We start from the raw sequence: 20,555 nt of genomic DNA on the forward strand, positions 1-20,555 counted from the left end.
GCCTCATACCACCCCTAGCTTCTTTACCTGAAACAAGTACACAGTATTGGAAATAAAGCTGGTTCAGTTGGTGCCTCACTAGATATTCAAGCCACAAAATAAAAACATTTCTGGAAGGTAGGGTTAGAGTGAGTGAGTGAGTGAGTGAGTGAGTGAGTGAGAGTGTGTGTGTGTGTGTTTTTTTAATTTTTTTATTAATTTCTTGCTTTTTTGTGTGTGTGTGTGTGTGTGTGTGTATTAATTTATTATATATATATATATATATATATATATATATATATATATATATATATATATATATATATATATATATATATATATATATAAATAAATTAATTAATACACATTTGGGTCAATATATATTTGGACACAGGCACAATTTTTTTGTTTCAGGTATTTATCAAAACATTTTCAAGCTATTGTTATATAATGGATATGGGCTGAAAGTGCAGTCTCGGGTTTAATTTGAGCATACGTACATCCAAATAAGAGGAAGGGTTTAGCAATTACAGCTCTTAAAACTAGCCATCCCCTTTTTCAAGGGACCAAAGGTAATTGGACAGTTGACAAGCTGTTTTATGGCCAGGTGTGGGATACTACTTTATTTCTTCATCAATTAACCAGGTAAAAGTACAGTCAGTCACACACCTGTATAGGCTTTCAGTTTGAAATCTGGTGTGAGTGTGATGAACTGTTGGCGCACTCATCAGCACGCCCGCAGTCAATGAAACTACGAGTTCCTTCATCTGTTGAAGATGGGACTTGTAGTTTATTCATCAACAGATCCCTGTAAATTAATAACACAACTCTGGGGGTGGAGCCCTGCACATCCGTGCCAATTTTAAAATGTGACCGCGGTTGTAGAGGAGAGACTCTTGCCTGCTGTCACAGGAAAAGTGGAGGGGGTAGGGTGGAAGGGTGCTGAATATGTTACGTTACACTTTAAATATGGCCATAACATTTTTTTGGCTTTGAGGATTTCTCTTGTTTTGGACATTGCATAAGTAACTTTTTTTTTTTTTTTATATTTATTTTTAGAATTCTCAGATGCTAATGCAAAGTTTTATTGCCGTATTTATTATGCTGGAGAATTTCACAGAATGCGCAAAGTAATCTTGGGAAGCAGCGAGGAAGATTTCATTCGCTCCCTTGCACATTGTGTTCCATGGCAAGCTAGAGGTGGCAAGTCAGGAGCAGCTTTCTATGCAACAGAAGGTAAGAATTTAATATGTAGTATTTTATGTACTTTTTAGGCTTCATTTAGATCAGACATGTCCAAAGTCCGGCCCGGGGGCCAACTGCGGCCCCCGTTCCAGTTTAATGTGGCCCCCCTGGTAATTTGGATATATACTGTATTTATCGGCGCTGCCTCGGAGGGGAGAGGGAACAAGTGCTGTCAAATTACATACAGGAGAATCTCCTGTTTACTCAGTGACATCTGTAATAGGAAGTCCCATGCCCTGGGCTGCCATTGGACAACTCCTCTGTCTATCATAGGAGGCGGGAGAAATTGTATTAAAGAGGCTGTTGTGTAAACAGGAGATTCTCCTGTATGTAATCTGTTGGTGCTCATCTCGCCCCCCCTTCCCTTCGAGGCTGCAGATGGACATTGATCAGGCTGCATTCATAGCAATGGAGAGGCTGCATTCATGGCAATGGAGAGGCTGCATTCGGGCACTGATTAGGCTGCATTGATGGGCAATGACCCTTATTTTGCTTCACAGTATTTTATTTACATTTTTTTCCCCTGAAACTTCCCTCCTAAATTGAAGGTGCGTGTTATACGCCGATAAATACGGTATATCCAAATAACACGCCCACGCTCATCTCTTCACCACACACAGCCACAAAGGCAAGAGGATTCTGGTTGGGCAGTGTGTTAGTTGCTCGCATGAACACACTTCGACCAAATTTTAATGGTTCAAAGAATGTCAGGCAAAATGGTCGGCCCTTACGCATATTCACTTCATCAAATCTGGCCCTCTTTGAAAAAAGTTTGGACACCCCTGATTTAGATGTATGGATCACTCCCCAGAGGAATTCAGAAGAATTATGACACTAGCCATCTAAGGTCCAATGTCAAAAAACTTTAGCTCATGTCCGAATTCAATTTCTCCCCATATTAATCACTGGGAAAGGAAAAGCAGCATTATGCAGCTCAAGTCAGCTACAGGCCAAATACACTCATCAATGAAATTAATGATATCAAATGTCTCAAGCTGATCTCAAATGCAAGCTGATTGCAGAACTGTCATCTGGTCCAGACTTCACAGCACCATGGTGGTTAGATTATAAAAAAAAAATTGGGTGGTTTCACAAACTTTCACACCCCCTACTATGATGTTGGATGACCATCTATCTGCTCTAGCACAATCCACTGTGATGGGGTCATTTGGCTATAAATGCTGGGGTATATTCCAGACACTTATTTGAACTGCTTGGCCACTTGGAAGAGTGGTAAAACATCTTTAATGTTTAAGAACAAGTTCAGTTTAATTTATCTAACTACTACTATCTGTTTATAAAACAATTTTTGAAAATGTCCCCCCTGAGCCTCACATTTCTCTTGTATGGCTCTTTTTGTCAGTGCTGCAGTTTTGCAGTATTTTGTATATCCAGCACCTCCCAGTAAGCCAGAACATGCTTCAATGCAGTTGAACTGCTTAATGTTGTCGTACCCATGGTGAAGGTCTGTACAAACAGTGTGACACCATTTCACTTTGTAATAGCTGAAGTGCTGCACTTATAATAGTTTTGGAGCCTAGTATGCAATTCTTAAAACATTTTTGTATGGAATCAACCTTTCAAGTTGTCAATACACCAAGGCCAGGCTCTCGGGTCGTTTTTCTGTATTTAGTGGCTGTCAGGTGGGGCTATTTATTATGGAAAATATGTATGTATATACAGTGACCGTAAAGTATGTGAACACCTCGAAATTAACTTGTTTTCTGCAGGAATGTGCCATAAAATGTGATTTGATGCTCTTCTAAGTAACAACTGTAGACAAACACAATGACCTTAAAGTGATTCTAAACCTTAAACATTTTTACCTTCATGCATTCCTTGGCCACCCCCCCCCCCCCCCCCCCCCAACTTCGTTTAGTCTGTCAATGGACACAGCAGTGGGGCTCAGAAGGGAGCCCGCTCAAGTGCTCTAATAGGAGGCTGCTACCTGTTTTGGGCACTAGCCAAGAGGCGCAGCCAGGAGCCCCAGCAGGGGGACCTGAGAAGAGATTTGATGCCACTCTATGCAATTGTTCCCATCTCTCCCTAAAAGGAAAAATTTAAGCTCACACTTAAATTGTATTTTGTGACTAACGAATGTTGGGCTTGCTCAGTTTGGTAGACAGGGTTGTATTGATGTGTAGTAGGCAACAGGACTACATTTTTTTTTTTTTTTTTATATTATGACTATATCCACCATTTTGAAGGAAGCCATTGGACGGATATCTGGACCTGAAAAGTTTGCTCATCCCAGGGAGCATTGTATATGCTACCTAACCCCAGGTTACATATGTCCGAGGACCTTGGGAATTTATAGAAGATTCTGATATTTAAAGGTGTAGGCGCTTCAGGAAATGCAGCCACGGCACTGGCGGATGTGGCGCAGTTGCTTGTACAGTGTTCTTTCGAAAAAGCCATTGGTGCTTCTAACAACTCAATCAAACATAGGAATTCCTTTCTGTCGTACATGACAGCTGATTGTAGTCCAGTGGCCTTTCTGGTAACATGTTAAATGAGCTGCTTAAAGGGAATGCTATCGTAAGGCACAGTAGGCAGGGCTGGTAGCCTCCTTACTAACAGATGAATTGCAAGAAAACCTGCCATGATTTGTAGTTGCTGTAGATTATGACTAGGTCAAACAGGAAATATTAACACTGCTGGGTTTTACTTGGGCTATTCATACACAGCACTTAGCAGCTGGTCCTACCAAGTCGAGAAATATCCACAGTCACAGATGTTCAACCTCATCCTCTTGGCTTAATTGTTAGCCTCTTCGATAAAATGCATGTCATTAGGTTAAGAGTAGTACCATCATCCAAAATGTAATTGGATAGCGAAAGGTCTCGGGGAACCCTAAAACCCAAAAGACCCAAAAGAAAAGAGCGGGCAAAAAGGACTATTCCGGTACAAGGTAAATAGATAGACTCAGGAAGAGTAAGTATATCTAAAATTGGATACACTTATTAACATAGTATCAAGAAGATAATAAAAACATCAAACAACTAAAACAATAAAAATATGGCAACCAATCATTTCCCCGTGTGGAAATACCGGTGAATGTAGGAGTCACGATACAGGGGGTCTCTACTAGTTTTGCGACAATGCAGCACTTTGTTCTCTCCCCCCCTCCCCCCTTTTCTTTCACCATTTGCATTCACCATATTCACACCTCATTTTTCACATAATTATTTGGTGGTTGGTATATTTTTGGATCACGTATTCACATTTGCACTCCCCCACTCGCACTCACCTTCACTATAGCCCATTCTTATATCCATTTTAAAGCGGATGTGCCACTAAACAAATATATTAAAAGCCAGCAGCTACAAATACTGCAGCTGCTGACTTTTAATATTAGGACACTTACCTGTCCTGGAGTCCAGCGGTGATCGCAGCAGATGACGAGCCGATCGCTCGTCACCCTGCTGCTCCCCCCTCCATCCACGGTGAGGGAACCAGGAAGTGAAGCGCTCCGGCTTCACTGCCCGGTTCCCTACGGCGCATGCGCGAGTCGCGCTGCGCCCGCCGATTGGCTCCCGCTGTGTGCTGGGAGCCGAGTGTTCCCAGCATACAACGGGGGACGGACGGGAAGCGGAGAAAAAAACCCGTCCTTTGCCCGTATCGTAGGGCCGGAAGTGGGTGCAGATACCTGTCTGTAGACAGGTATCTGCACCCCCCTCCCCCCTGAAAGGTGTCAAATGTGACACCGGAGGGGGGGAGGGTGCCGATCAGCGGGACTCCACTTTAGAGTGGAGATCCGCTTTAATATCTAGTTGATAGGTCCATTTCCGCATCCACCCCCTTGGCCGCTGTGGGAGACATTCTCCTCGGTGGCTTACCTTGTACCGGAATAGTCTTTTGCCCGCTCTTTTCTTTTAGGGTCTTTTGGGGTTCCCTGAGACCTTTCGCTATCTCCTCCTCTTGGCCTTGTAATGGCTGCAACCAGTGTCTCTTTCTGGCATGCAGGTAGTTGAGTAGGTAATCATGGACCACTATTTTAGGTCCTTGCCAACTTCCCACCAAAATAGGTGAGACAATGGTAGCCAAAGTCAGCTGATCATCTGGTGGAGCTCATTGACAGGTACATTGCAGATGAGTACTTGATCATCTCTCCTGAAAGTCCACAAGCTTTTCACTCAAAGCCACAATCCCCTTCTGCAACCGAATTAGACTGTTCCAGGGCAAGTGGATAGTATGCATGGCAAAGAGACTGAAAAGATAACTTTTGGTATGAGGTCTGGAGATTGGAATTCCAAACCACGGAAAAGTGTCAGCAGATCTAACTTGGAAAAATGTTAAATGTTTCATTTGGCAGAAACTTGGGCATGTGGCAGCAAACTGTACTGTGCAGTGCTAGTGATGGGGGAAGCATTTGTGTCCAATAATTGTGAATGACAAGCATGTTACTGCTTTGCTAGACTTGGGTAGCTGGGTTACTCCGGTAAAGCCCAAGGTGACTGTCCCTGTGGACTTCCAGGCTAGAAGCAGTACCGAAGTCTGTGTAAATAGTGATGCTCAAAAGTATTCTTGGCAACCATGAGACTTCCATGGATTTTTCGAAACTCTGGGACCTAGACCAGACCTAGTCATAGTATCTGAATTTGAATCCTTGGCATGCACAGAAAATTTGGATTTGAAGGATTCCACTTGCGAGCCCCTAATTTTTACTTTCTTCTTTTTTTTTTTTTTTTACTCTCTTCTTGCAGAACTAGAATTTATAAACAATGAAAATAGGCAGCCCTCTGCTAATGCTGAGGTTACTTTTTATAGTAGCTGTCTCCAAACTGTGGCCCTGCTTTTACGTGGCCTTTTGGGGCGCTTTTGCTCCCATTGAAATTAACAATGGGACATGATTCCTCCCACTGACACCAATGATGAGGCATGATTCCTCTCACTGACAGGAATTATGGGGCACTATTCCTCCCATTGGCCATACAGAAAGGGTGGTGCTGGAGCCCACCCATAAGCACCTGTTGGAAGGTAATTTGGCTTTTGAGAAAACCACTGAAAGCGCTTTACAAAAGTTTTACTGTCCTGCGGTAGAAAAGAGAAATTGAGAATTATTGTAAATTCTGTCAAGTTTGTCAAATGTCTGCAAATATCAAATGTCTCTATTGTTTCATAATCCATGAAATGCCCTTTGAGAGAATTGCCGTGGACCTTGTGTACCCAGTCCAGAATTATGCCCAGAGCCATCTTTATATTCTAGTTATTATAGATTATGCTACCCATTACTCTGAGGTGATGCAATTCATCAGCTACGTATATAACCTAGGAGCTGCTCCAGGTATTCAGCCAAGTATAATCTCCTAAGGAGAGCCTTGCAGACCAATGCACCCTATTTATGTCGTGAGTAACCAGAAGTTGTGCAAATTGTTTTAGGTGACACATCTCCAAACCTCCTTGTAAGACACTTAGGGGATGCCTTGGTGGAGCAATTTAGGGGATGCCTTGGTGGAGCAATTTAATAAAACCTTTCTCAGCTGATGACAGGTGCTGGTCATTAATCCTCCCTGTTGAAAACAAGTTCTCTGTGGTAGTGTCCCCTTTTGATGTGATTGATCTAGTTAGGGAAGTAAACTATCAAGTTCATCAACCACAGAAAACCCTGTACAAATATGCTATGTGATTTTACTAAAGCCCTGGAAAGATGTTGATAGCCGATGAGTCCACCCCAGTAGCCTTTCTTGTGAGTATTAATGCCCCTCAAGCTCCTGAAGTGGTAATCACTGATGCTGACTAGTTCCTGGTTACAAAAAAAATACCTGGTCAGATTTTAGCTATGCAACATGACATATTTACTGTGTCTGGGGTGTGTTAAACCTAAGCCCTACTGAATTTCTGAAGCAAAGAGTAAAGAAGTCTGTGAGGAAGTGAAAACAAAATTGCTTGAGTTAGGCATAATTGAGGAGTCCAATTTGACTTGCCCAGTCATTTTTGTTCTAGTCCCAAAGCCAGGTGAACTCATTGGCCAAATTGAGGACAGCCCATTCGCTAACAGTCTTGGACTTGGCAAAAGGGAATTGTCCTATTCTCCCGACTGAAAGTGCCAAAGAAGAGATTGCATTTTTCACCCCTATGGATTTTTTTTTATTATTTTAATATAAAAAAGATGCTTTCGTTACATTCTAGAGGGCCATGGACGGAACCCTAAGACCGCACAAGCAGTATGCTGAAGTGTACCCAGACAATATAATAATGCAAAGCTCTGATGCTGAATCTCAATTGGTTTAGTCAAAGCCAATTACTTAGGCTACACTATAGGTTGTGGAGAAGATAAACAACTCAGAAGCCATCAATGAATGGCCACAAACATTACCACAGGATGGGGAGGAAAACCATAATAGCTTCACAGTAAAAACATAGGCCTAGTGCTACAATTGGAAATGCAGATGCCCTGTCTTGGGTACACTACTTCTGTGTAGCTGGTGTTCCAACCTTGGGGTTAAAACAAGCAGGGGAGGATATTTGGCGAAGTTGCCTGGACAAGACCAGTTTGGAGTTTACATTTCCTCCAGGTTCTTGTAGTTCACGTTCTCGACCATCTAATCTTATCTGGTTTCCATCTCTTAATGACAGGAAATCTATAAGCAGGTGCCCTGCATCCTGGGTAACAGACAGGTTCTAAAGAACTTGAGAGGGAATGTTCACACAATAAATCGTGTGAATATATACTTCAGTTATCCAATTGTGCAGGTGAAAATAGGAAAGATGTTGGCTTTTTCTTCTCTCTTCAATAAATCTGTCTCAATATCTGTGTATCATTTGTGAGGGTGTGAATGCATTATAATGTGTATTTATATAGCATTTGTCCTAATGCATATAAATTCAACATTTGCTTATATTTTTGATTGTAAGTACATATGTATAAAACACTATCAGAGTGTCTCGACGGGTGAGTGTTAGTCAAATGTGAGTTAGATTTTGTACTTTATTTAATAGGAGAAAATATAGGGTAAAAAATTGTACGGTTTCCATGTCTTCATTGTGCATTGTTCATCTCTGACCCTCGCTTTCCTGCAGATGATCGATTTATTTTGAAACAGATGCCTCGTCTGGAAGTGCAGTCTTTCCTTGATTTTGCTCCACACTACTTTACATACATCACAAACGCTGTTCAAATGAAGGTAAATACAACGGACTTACATCTACTCAGTATATTTTCATGCCTTATGTAAAAATTCCATATGTAGTGGGTCCACATAATTTTAGTTTTAAGTATGTTAACAAATTAAGTCCATGAAACATATATCAAAGTGGAATTCTTTCTTTGCTTATAACTAACTAAGCTTACAGTGGTTAGTTGTAAACCCCAGTTATGAAATTTGAACAAAGCACATCTATTTGTAGGGTTTACTCTTCTCTCTCCAAAGTTCTAAGTGTTGCTTTCTCTCTGGTGCTTTGTTCCCCTGTTATCGGCATAAGTTACTTCTGAGATGTTTTCTGACGCATGAGATAACATGAGCTTAAATTTGTGTCAGGGAGGGAGATGCGCATGCAGCTTGTCTATTTAGAATACCGTTCCTCTGCCTGTGTGGAGGAAGGGTGTGTCCCTTTCCTCCAATTGGCTCTCACACAGTGTTTCAGAGCTGTAACTGCAATTCTCCACTTCCTGCTCTGTACTACTCAGATGAATAAGGAGTTTACCACTTTGAAGGGTTGTAGAGAAGAGAAAACTGCAGTTAAACAAGTAAAACCTTTTTTGATTTTATCTGGATTTTTTTGTTTACATTTATTGTTTAATAAGCATGAAATGGAGCTTGCTTATGTAGCACAAGGCTGTATATTCTGCAATATAATTTTTTTTGGTAAACTCATTCAACGAATACAAGTTCTGCAAGCTGAGATTATTTTACAGTAACCATTAGTTAAAACAAAACAAAGTTCAGGGATATTCCTATATTCCATTGTTTTCAAATCTATGTACACTACAATCTGTATGACTGAATTGATTCTGATTTACTGTTTTATTAACCTGGCAGCTTATTATTCTAAATAGGAAACCTTCATTTTGTTTGCAAATATTAAAGGTTCTAACTACCAGCAATAATAAGTCCTTACATTTAAAGCGCACCTGTCATTTTCAGATCAATCATGGCAGCGCCTCTTAGCGGGCATCCACTCACCTGCTGCCGCCGCCACATCCCTCACCTTGTGTCACTGCTGCATCACTAGCAATCCCATTAAAGTGAATGGGACTGTTGGTGAGTCAACTGCGTGTCAGAGGAGCCGCCGCTGCAGGACAGAGATGACAGTTGCTCTTTAGAAAATATGCTTTAAATTCAGTTGATTTAAATCAAGCCTTTTTACTAGTAATTTAAATCGACTTGATTTAAATCAAATCCACCCTGTTTTGGAGAGACACACTCTGACTGTCCCTCTTATAACCCTTTCAGTGTCAGTGAGTCCTTCGTTTTTTGCTAGTGTCCTAAGGTAATGGACTTCCACTGTTAGGGAGATGTCACTCTTGGTGTAACTAGTTTGCATTTTTTTTTCTATAGATTTTTCAGTTGGTACCTTAGTCTTTTAATACAACAATAGAAGTAGTGCATTTAGGTCAATGCAACATTGGTAAAACTTTGGGAAACCATACCTAGACCCCACGCCTTGGGGATGGTCTGTAATGTTGCTTTGGACACTGGCTCCTGCATAGATGTGAACCAGTGATGAGCACAGGTACGACAGGGTCACCCTATATCTGTGACCATTACTGTAGCCCCACAATCTGAAACGTTTGCATTGATACATTGTACCTATCAAGAAACTGGGACCATGTTTTGTACTTTTCAAGCTTTGCACTAAAAATGTAACTTAGTCTAGTATGGATCAGAGATGTCATCACTTCACCGTTCACACACTTTATCACCATTTCCAACTAGTACCTTTATAATGAGCTTGTGTGCTTTCTCTTGCCCCATTTCGACACTCTTATCTTCAAGTCCCCTCACAAGGAAATGCCCTCACCCATAGCAATGGTGGAAACCAGGCAAACCATGGCTCTGACGAAGACGGTACAGGATTAAATCCCATTGTGACAATGCTTCCCTTGCACTGGAGCAGGATCTGATTCTAGCTCCATCTCCAGCATACTACCTGATTAAGACAGACATTGTTGCAACTGTCATTACAGTTCATTAGACCACTACACAGCTTTAATACAGTCTTTAATGTCCATGGCTCGAAAACATCAGACTCATTCTCCAGCTCCACCATCGTTACCTGAGACAGATCCTGATATGCCCACACTAGAAGACAGAAGGTAATGAAGATTTAAAGTCAATGTTGGTGGAGGCTTCTGTAGATTTCCCACCCCCAGGCTCCTATGGAGCTGATGTTTTCCAGCTTCATGCAAAATGCTTGCCCAGTATGGATTTGCTCACTTCTGCTGTGTACAAAGCCTTGACATTGTCACACTTAAATCATTCCCCATTTTGCCATGTATACATATTAAATCTAAAAACACATTCCGTATTTATGAACAATGGTCAATTCAGAGTTTTTTTCACCCTTCTGAAAATCATTGATGTGCTCAATCCAGTGGGAAGTGGTCTGTTCTACTCTCCATTCTTTTCCACTGGAATACTTCAGCCTAATTCTAGGCACAGCTCATGCAAAAGTCTTCCTTACAGAGAAAAAAAAAGTTCTCTCTCAGAACTCGCACTCAGGGCTTAAGTTCAAAGACTCCATGAGAGTTCTGAGGACCCCAGTAGTGGAAATTTAGAATTTAGAATAGCTCAGTTATCACTTAAAGGGCCAAGGAGAAAGATTTATATACCCCAACATCTTTTTCAACTTCATATGTCAGAGATGGGGGACCCCGAATGTGGATACCCTGGCCTCCAGATTCAACAACAAATTACTTCTGTATGTGGACAGTACTATGGATGCTCCAGTACCGGCATCAAAAGCTTTGATAATTCCATGGTCCTAGTTCAAGCTAATCTATGCCTTTTCTCCAGTGTGAATTTTACCTCACCTGCCACATAAAATCAAGCAAAAGAAGAAACACATTGTCATTGCACCAAACTGGCCCAGAAAAATCTGGTGCACTGGCCAAATTATCAAACGTGATAAACTGTAAATTGCTGGTGGCTGTAGGCTCCCTCCTTCACTCAATGAATTTACTGGTACCGAATCCCCTATTTTTGCATTATTGCAGTAAAACATTCCCTAAACCAAAAAAACGAAATGGGCTTTTAACGGCACCACACCAAAAGTGATCGTAATACAACAATAAAAAGTTAAAATCCCAAAAGGGGGGGTAAATATCATGGACAACATGATTCAAAGTACATAGTCTGTGCCACACTTTAGACAAATTGACATTACACCAAACATGGATGGGGCTTCATCAAGATAGATTCTTCGTGTTTCGCTGCACAAAGCCTGCTTCTTAAGGAAGAAAGAAACTTTTTAAATGTCTTAAATATAAAGACACAAATCAGCTATCCTATAAGTTTGATACAAACATGACAATTTGTATACATGGAGTACCTATCTGACTACCTGTTATAGGTGTTGACTCAGCATGCAGTAACATAAGAACCAATGTAGAACAACAAGGTAAACAACCAAACTAGCCCCAAAGCCCCTGGTATTCAAATGATGTAGAGAAAAAGTCTACAGATTAACCAATTTCTGACTGCCCTATAACACTTTTGCTGCTGTATACATGATTGTGCACGAGCCCCCAACGATAATTCACAGCAGATAATCTGCGGGTCCCAAGGAATCGATATCCTTTGGCACACGTCAGTTGTAAAACACAAAGAAATTATATGCCTATATAAACATGAAAGGGTGGAGGGTTATTTTTTTTATTTGCAGTGTCTCAACCAGCAAAATTAATAACCGTTTTGGTGAGCCAGCCAGGGGGTGGAGAGGGTGTCCAGAAAGAACCATGTTCTGATCGGAACAATTGGGAATGCAGAAAGTGACGGTTAGCTTTTATTAATGCTTGGGGATCCTGTTTTATTGTGCCCTCATTGGGTGGTGGAAGTTCGTGAAGGAGCTGTTGCTGTGTCCATTCGAGGCCCTGGCTGGGTAAAGAGCCGAAAGCGCTTGGGAACTCCCCTAATAGGATATCATAGGGAGTCGGTAAGCGGCAGTAGGTTTAGAGGTGGAAGTCGTGTTTCGGCACATGAGTTTTCCTTTGGTGCACTGATATATACTGTCACATTGGATGGACTTTATTACCTCCTAATATTAACAATTGTTCCTAAGCGCAACTTATTTTTGAATATTGTTACTGTCCGTATTTCACAGGAAGTTGCATCTTTTTCACGTGTTTTAGAATTTATGACCGTGCAGTAACATTTCCCTTTTTTAGCACAGATCACTGTATTGGTTTCGCTGGTTCCTGCAAAGTATCATTTAGTAAATTATAAAAATTCCCTAAATATATCCAATAGTTTGTAGATGCTATAACGTTTGTGTAAAGTAATCAATATACGAATATTGGGATATTTCCTTTTAATTGGATGTGTTTTTTATAGCATAAAGTAAATTTTGTGTGTGATTTTTTTTTTTTATAGCATAAAAAACCGCAGTGGTGATCAAATATCACTAAAAGAAAGCTCTATTTGTGGGAAAAAGACATTCATTTTATTTGGGTACAGTGTCACACAACTGCGCAATTGTTAAAGTAATGCAGTGCCGTATTGGGGAAAAATGGCCTGATCATGAAGGGGGGTAAATCTTCCGGAGGTCAAGTGGTTAGAATGTGGTCCTCCCAGCTTTCTATAAAAATAACTCGACTTCAGATACCCTAGAAAAAGTTGGAAAGGCAGGGATCATATACCCCTATTAAATCACATGCTTGTAAGTTGGGGATAAATCCTAAAGGTTGTCAATATCCCAGCTAAAAAGGAACCAACAGCAAGGGTAAAATACAGGGATGAATAGATCCCATTGGATGGATTGAACTCGATTGCCTGAAATTGGTACATATACAAATATATTGAGGCCCAACATTCCCACCTGAACCCCTACTCCCGAGACCAGAGCTTACCCACAAAAGGACAAAACTCCTGTGCTTTAACTGTAAATGCACCACTAGATAAATGGGTGTTTCCTGGGCATTTCGTTATCAACCTCCGTTGCCCAGCTTCGTAAGGCCACCACCTGATCCTCTGTGCATACCTTTTCAGAATTTTTCCAAGTGCTGTCCAATCTTCTACAGTTGCAGCTTTCGGCTGCAAGGTTCTTGCAGTGGCGCGGTTGGGCCTGTTTGCACAGTGTACATTTACCCAGTTGTTGCCCACCCTTCTCATTCAGGTTTTATACATTTTTCAGCCTGTGTCCTGTACTGTAAGATAAAAATAAATGTCATTTTGATTTACCTGTAAGTTTCATATTTTGGGTACAGTACAGGAAATAGGCCTGAAGATTCATGTAGTGGGGTAGGTTATAGGGAAGAGAGACAGGAGGCATGTCCTCAAAAGCTTTTCCATGTTCAATCACTTGAAGGTACCAGCCTGTAACCCAGGGTCTATAAATATTCAGCCTGTACTGAACTCCAAGATATGGAATTTATAGGTACGTTCAAATTCCTTTTTTTTTTTTTTTTTTTTATCCTATTGATATTTTTCAACTTCCTGTAACAATCAAGCTGTGCAGAACAAGTGGAAGTTAGAAGATTGAGAAACATTTGATGGGATGGTTGTATTGGTCATCTTTTAGTTAGTTAAACTTTATCTCTAAAGGAAAATAAAATCTGGTTATGTAACTACCTAAAAAGTGTTAGATGGGCTAGTAGATTTAGATGGACTATAGATGAGTGACTATCAAACAAATTAAAGCCCAACTCCAGCTAACGCTATTTTCTGCAGCCTCCACTTTTGAGAATTGGTAAGCTGCAATCTATTAGATTTTAGTTTTGTGTTTAGTTATCTTAAAGCTTAATTTCAGGCAGATATTAAGGACACAGATTAAAGCAGCTTTGTGTTCATTAATACATAATTAAATGTATAATTACATGCATTGTAAGCACTTAAATTTGACTTTATATTGGCTTTTTGCAATACAGAGAAGAAATGAGAAGAGGGAGAAGCAGAAGGAACCAGTGTTCTGTGCTGCAGTGCTGATGTATTACGAAGGGCATGCCAATAGGAGAAGAGATCAAAGGGGTGGAGAAATTGGCGCATTAGCCTGCTGCTTTTCCTTTCACTGTCCAGTCAAAGCCAGAGGAAAGGACAAGACCTGTACTTTTTACCTAGTGTTACGAAACCCAAGATCCTACATTCACTATCTGGTTTTTCACTGTACACAGAACATGGAAATGCAATTATTTTAGTTAATATAAACTGCCAAGTACCTTTTCTCATTAGCAGTATGTAACAGTCTAGTGGCCTCTGAGTGCCTGGTTAAAGCTTGTAGGAGGAGTTTTCATTCTGCACTGACTGTCCCATCAGGATATAGGACCCCTGACCCTCTATGTGGACAGTGCCGATTTGCCTTGTGCTAATCGCATGCACCCTCCCAAGATAAAAAAGCCTCTAGCAATACACACCAAACTGAGCATGTGAAGCCTGTCCCCTGGCTCTGTATTATCAGGAAATATATTGGGGACCGTGGAAAAAGAGGATCAGAGGAGACAGGTGTGACAGACTCCAGACACCCCGACTGGGTATCTTACCAAGAAGCTGCTTCCCAAGCTCTGGAACACAAGACCAGTCTTTCTCTCTGATATTAAAGTTGTACTAAAGGTTTGGCTTTTAAACCATAAACATGTCTGTGCAGTGGTTTTGCACATTAAAGCCCCTGGATTGAGAGGGTGCTCGGGGTTAGTATTGGGGGGACTGAGTGTGTGTGTATATGTGTGTGTGTGTGTGTGTGTGTGTGTGTGTGTGTGTGTGTGTATATATGTGTATATATACAGTACAGACCAAAAGTTGGGACACACCTTCTCATTCAAAGAGTTTTCTTTATTTTCATGACTATGAAAATTGTAGATTCACACTGAAGGCATCAAAACTATGAATTAACACATGTGGAATTATACATAATAAAACAGTGTGAAACAACTGAAAATATATTTCATATTCTAGGTTCTTCAAAGTAGCCACCTTTTGCAGCAGACACATCTCTAGAACTGTTAGGAGGAGACTGTGTGAATCAGGCCTTCATGGTAGAATATCTGCTAGGAAACCACTGCTAAAGAAAGGCAACAAGCAGAAGAGACTTGTTTGGGCTAAAGAACACAAGGAATGGACATTAGACCAGTGGAAATCTGTGCTTTGGTCTGATGAGTCCAAACTTGAGATCTTTGGTTCCAACCCCCGTGTCTTTGTGCGACGCAGAAAAGGTGAACGGATGGACTCTACATGCCTGGTTCCCACCATGAAGCATGGAGGAGGGGGTGTGATGGTGTGGGGATGCTTTGCTGGTGACACTGTTGGGGATTTATTCAAAATTGAAGGCATCTTGAACCAGCATGGCTACCACAGCATCTTGCAGCAGCATGCTATTCCATCCGGTTTGCGTTTAGTTGGACCATCATTTATTTTTCAACAGGACAATGACCCCAAACACACCTCCAGGCTGTGTAAGGGCTATTTGACCAAGTAGGAGAGTGATGGGGTGCTGCGCCAGGTGACTACCTCTTGAAGCTCATCAAGAGAATGCCATGAGTGTGTCAAGCAGTAATCAAAGCAAAAGGTGGCTACTTTGAAGAACCGAGAATATGAAATATATTTTCAGTTGTTTCACACTTTTTTGTTATGTATAATTCCACATGTGTTCATTCATAGTTTTGATGCCTTCAGTGTGAATCTACAATTTTCATAGTCATGAAAATAAAGAAAAACTTTTGGTCTGTACTGTGTGTGTATGTGTGTGTGTGTGTATGTGTGTTTATATATATATATATATATATATATATATATATATATATCACGCACACATATTATAATGTAATGTCTACACATCCCTGTTAAAATGTCAGGTTTCTGTGATGTAAAAAATGAGACAAAGATGAATCCTTTGAGAACTTTTTCCAATTTTTTTTTTTTTTTTATGTGACCTATAAACTGTACAACTCGGTTGAACAACAAACTGAAATCTTTTAGGTGAAGGGAAGTTAAAAATAATAAAATATGGTTGCTTAAGTGTGCACACCCTTAAACTAATATTTTGATTATGCACTTTTTGATTTGCTTACAGCACAGTCTTTTTGGGTATGAATTTTATCCGCATGGCACATCTTGACTTGGCAATATTTGCCCACTCTTTGTCAGATTGCAAGGGCATCTCCTGTGCACAGCCCTCTTCAGATCACACCACAGATTTTCAATTAGATTTAGACCTGGACTCTGACTGGGCCATTTTAAAACTTTAATCTTCTTCTGGTGAAGCCATTTCTTTGTTGATTTGGATGTATGCTTTGGGTTGTTGTCCTGCTGAAAGATGAAGTTCCTGTTCAGCTTTCTAGCAGAAGCCTGAAGGCTTTGTGCCAATAATTAACTGGTATTTGGAACTGTTCATACATGATTCCCTCTACCTTGACTAAGATCCCTGTTCCAGCTGAAGAAAATCATCCCCAAAGCATGATGCTGCCACCACCATGCTTCACTGTGGGTATGGTGTTCTTTTGCTGATGTGCAGTGTTTTCGCGCCAAACATATCTTTTGGGAATATGGGCAAAAAGTTAAATCTTGTTTTCTACAGAGTGATACACAAAACAAGAACAAACTCCTGCGCACGGGTGAAATGTCCAAAGTTATTCAATATTCCACATGGAACGCACCAACAGTGTCAAAGACCGGTAGCACAGGCCTTGCTGCCTTTCGTGGATGGGGAATGTCCTAGTAGAAAACGAAAAAAGCAAAGGAAGAAAGGCGCGCCAGCCTAGTGTGTTACCGTTGATGGGTTTAATCAAATAAAATGATAGTAGAAACTACTTACAAGAGAACTGACATGACTGCCAAGCTCTGATGAAGAGGCCCTTGATGCCTCGAAATGCGTCAGCTGGCAGTGACACACCTCTACATCCCCCCTATTTTGGAGTGTGGTTCGAGGGGTATCCATTGTAATGTTGCTGTTAAAGCTTTCAATGTCGGTTCTCTTGTAAGTAGTTTCTACTATCATTTTATTTGATTAACCCCTTCAACGGTAGCACACTAGGCTGGTGCGCCTTTCTTCCTTTGGTTTCTACAGACCATAACACATTTTCGCACATGCTTTTAGTAAACTTTCAGATGTGTTTTTGCAAAATTTAGCCGGGCTTGGATGTTTTTCTTCATAAGATATGGCTTCTGTCTTGTCACTCTAACCCGTAGCCCAGACATTTGAAAAATACGGGAGATTGTTGTCACATGTACCACACAGTACTTGCCAGATATTCCTGCAGCTACTTTAATGATGCTCTAGGCCTCTTGGCAACCTTTGTCACCAGTTTTTTCATTGGACCATGGCTTTTGCTGTAGGATGTGACTAAGAAAATGTCAGAGAAGACCTATTAGAGCAGCTGAACTTAATTTGGGGTTAATCAGAGGCACTTTAACTACTTCAGTCCAGAAGTTTTTCCCCCCTTCTGACCAAGCCATTCTTTGCGATACGGGACTGCGTCACTTTAACTGACAATTGTGCGGTCATGCGACGTTGTACCTAAACAAAACGTATGTCCTTTTTTCCCCACAAATAGAGCTTTCTTTTGGAGGTATTTGATCACCTCTGTGGTTTAAATTTTTTGCGATATAAACAAGAGTGACAATTTTGGAAAAAAAACATTATTTTTTACTTTTTGCTATAATAAATATCCCAATTTAAAAACAAAACACATTTCTTCATTGGTTAAGGCCAATCTATATTCTACATGTTTTTGGTCAAAAAAATCACAATATGCGTATATTGATTGGTTTGCACAAAAGTTTACAAAGTATGGTATAGATTTGGCTTTTTTTTTTTACTAGTAATGGCGGCGAACTGCGATTTTTCTATCGGGACTGCGACATTGTGGCGGACAGATCGGACACTTTTGACACATTTTTGGGACCGTTGACATCTATACAGCGATTGGTGCTATAAAAATGCACTGATTACTGTATAAATGTCACTGGGATTTATGTGTTTACACACTCAAGTTCCCGCCCTCGCTCTGTCAGGAGCGATCGCAGGTGCCCAGTGGAGATCGTGGCTTCTGGGCACGAGCATCGGCTCCTTAGGGACGCGGCAGATAAGCTCACTCCCTATACTCATTAACCACTTAAGACCCGGACCATTATGCAGGTTAAAAACCTTACCCCTTTTTGCGATTCGGCACTGCGTCGCTTTAACTGACAATTGCGCGGTCGTGCGACGTGGCTCCCAAATAAAATTGGCTTATTTTTTCCCCACAAATAGAGCTTTCTTTTGGTGCTATTTGATCACCGCTTTTTTTTCTTTTTGCGCTATAATCAAAAATAGAGCGCAATTTTTTTTAAAAAAGCTATATTTTTTACTTTTTGCTATAATAAATATCCCCCCAAAATATATAAAACCCTTTTTTTCCTCAGTTTAGGCCGATACGTATTCTTCTACCTATTTTTGGTAAAAAAAAATCGCAATAAGCGTTTATCGATTTGGTTTGCGCAAAATTTATAGCGTTTACAAAATAGGGGATAGTTTTATTGCATTTTTATTATTATTATTTTTTTTTTACTACTAATGGCGGCGATCAGCAATTTTTTTTGTGACTGGGACATTATGGCGGACACATCGGACACTTTTGACACATTTTTGGGACCATTGTAATTTTCACAGCAAAAAGTGCTATACAGCAAAAAAAATGGCAATTGCAGTTTAGGAGTTAAACACTAGGGGGCGCTGTAGGGGTTAAGTGTGACCTCGTATGTGCTTCTAACTGTAGGGGGGCAGGGCTGGATGTGTGACGTCATTGATCGTCTTTCCCTATATCAGGGAACAGACGATCAATGATGCTGCCTCAACGAAGAACAGGGAAGGTGTGTTTACACACACCGCTCCCCGTTCTTCAGCTCCGGTGACCGATCGTGGGACACCGGCGGCGATTGTGCCTAGCCGTGCCATTTCTGCCGACGTATATCGGCGTAAAGGGGTCCTTAAGTGGTTGAAGCTCCCGCCGTACAGCTACGACGATTTGCGCAGGAGTGCCATTCTGACGCCACCAATCGGCAAGTAGTTAAATAATGGCAGGTGTATATTGACTCCTATTTAACATGAGTTTGAATGAGATTTCTTAATTCTCAACACCGCTAAATCCCTAAGGACACTTATGCAATCACATTATTTCTTTTTTTTTTTTTTTTTTAAGATTTCAGTTTTGTTTTTCAACCAAGTTGTATAGTCTAATTTTTTACTTCACAGAAACCTGAAATTTTAATTGGTGTGTAGACTTTTTATATCCACTGTGTATATACGCGCGTGTGCACACACACACACACACACACACACACACACTCTTTTATACTTACATCCTGGTGCTTCAAGGGCCATGCTTACCACAGTTTAGCATCCCCTCTTTTAACAACACTCTGTAGTTGCTGGTGGCAAAAAAATGGGCAAATTAAAGTATTAAAGCAACTTTGACCAGGGCCAAATTGTAATGACTTGTAGTGTTCAACTTTTTTTTAGTCAAGGTGCCCTTTCAAAATAATTTTAAGTCTCAATAGGCGCTGAGTGGGCAATATATTGCTTTCTCACTGCCTGTCAAATGTCTGAGAAGCGTGACCATGGATTACTTTACACACACACACACGTGGAAGATCTGAACTCGGGAAGATGCCTTCCCCTTTCACTGCTCTGGTCATCACTGTTCTCCTGATCAAGCTCCCAGTGTGCAGATGTAGAATACGGAGCTCTGACGATTTATCTATACAGGGCTGAGACCAGCAGAGCTCTGAACTGTACATCAGCACAGTGAGAGCTTGATTTACACCCTTTCTCAACTAGTATGCCGCACCATCCCAGTTGAGAGAGGCTAAAGAAGCAGAGTGTTTTTTTTACAGGGCATCAGAGTGGCCTAGGGGGGAATTGCCTCCCTACCCCCTGGTCTGCTTTGATGCCTTGTAGAAAATGCCACACTGCTTCTGCCAAAAGCGATCAGCCAGGAAACTGTCTTGAGGCAAGCCGGCCGGATCTTCCACTGTGAGACACCTTGGATCTGAAATGCATGCTGCTGTCAAAGTCCCACCTCCTGGACTGGCTCCTATGATAGACAACACTATGGTCCAATGCCGTCAAATGTATTCTATGTGCTGTCTATCATAGGAGCCAGTCCAAGAGACGGGACCTTGTTTGCTAGCGTCCGGCATTTTAGATCCAAGCTGTGTCACAGCGGGAGATCCTCTGTGTGATCCGACTGTCTCTCCTCCCAT

The 20,555-nt window shown here is 41.1% G+C and overlaps 1 protein-coding gene across 2 annotated transcripts in view; it reads left to right on the forward strand.

Annotated features, from left to right (window-relative positions):
- Positions 1-20,555, forward strand: part of LOC120943822 (1-phosphatidylinositol 3-phosphate 5-kinase-like) — a 136,666-nt gene that overhangs the window by 87,159 nt on the left and 28,952 nt on the right. For both annotated transcript variants that reach the window (XM_040357371.1, XM_040357372.1), the window contains 2 exons: positions 1,039-1,215; positions 8,248-8,351. In XM_040357371.1, coding sequence (XP_040213305.1) covers positions 1,039-1,215; positions 8,248-8,351 — 281 coding nt within the window. The remainder of the gene's footprint in view (positions 1-1,038; positions 1,216-8,247; positions 8,352-20,555) is intronic.

The sequence above is a fragment of the Rana temporaria genome, chromosome 6, assembly GCF_905171775.1.
Source record: "Rana temporaria chromosome 6, aRanTem1.1, whole genome shotgun sequence".
In the NCBI taxonomy this organism is placed as follows: domain Eukaryota; kingdom Metazoa; phylum Chordata; class Amphibia; order Anura; family Ranidae; genus Rana; species Rana temporaria.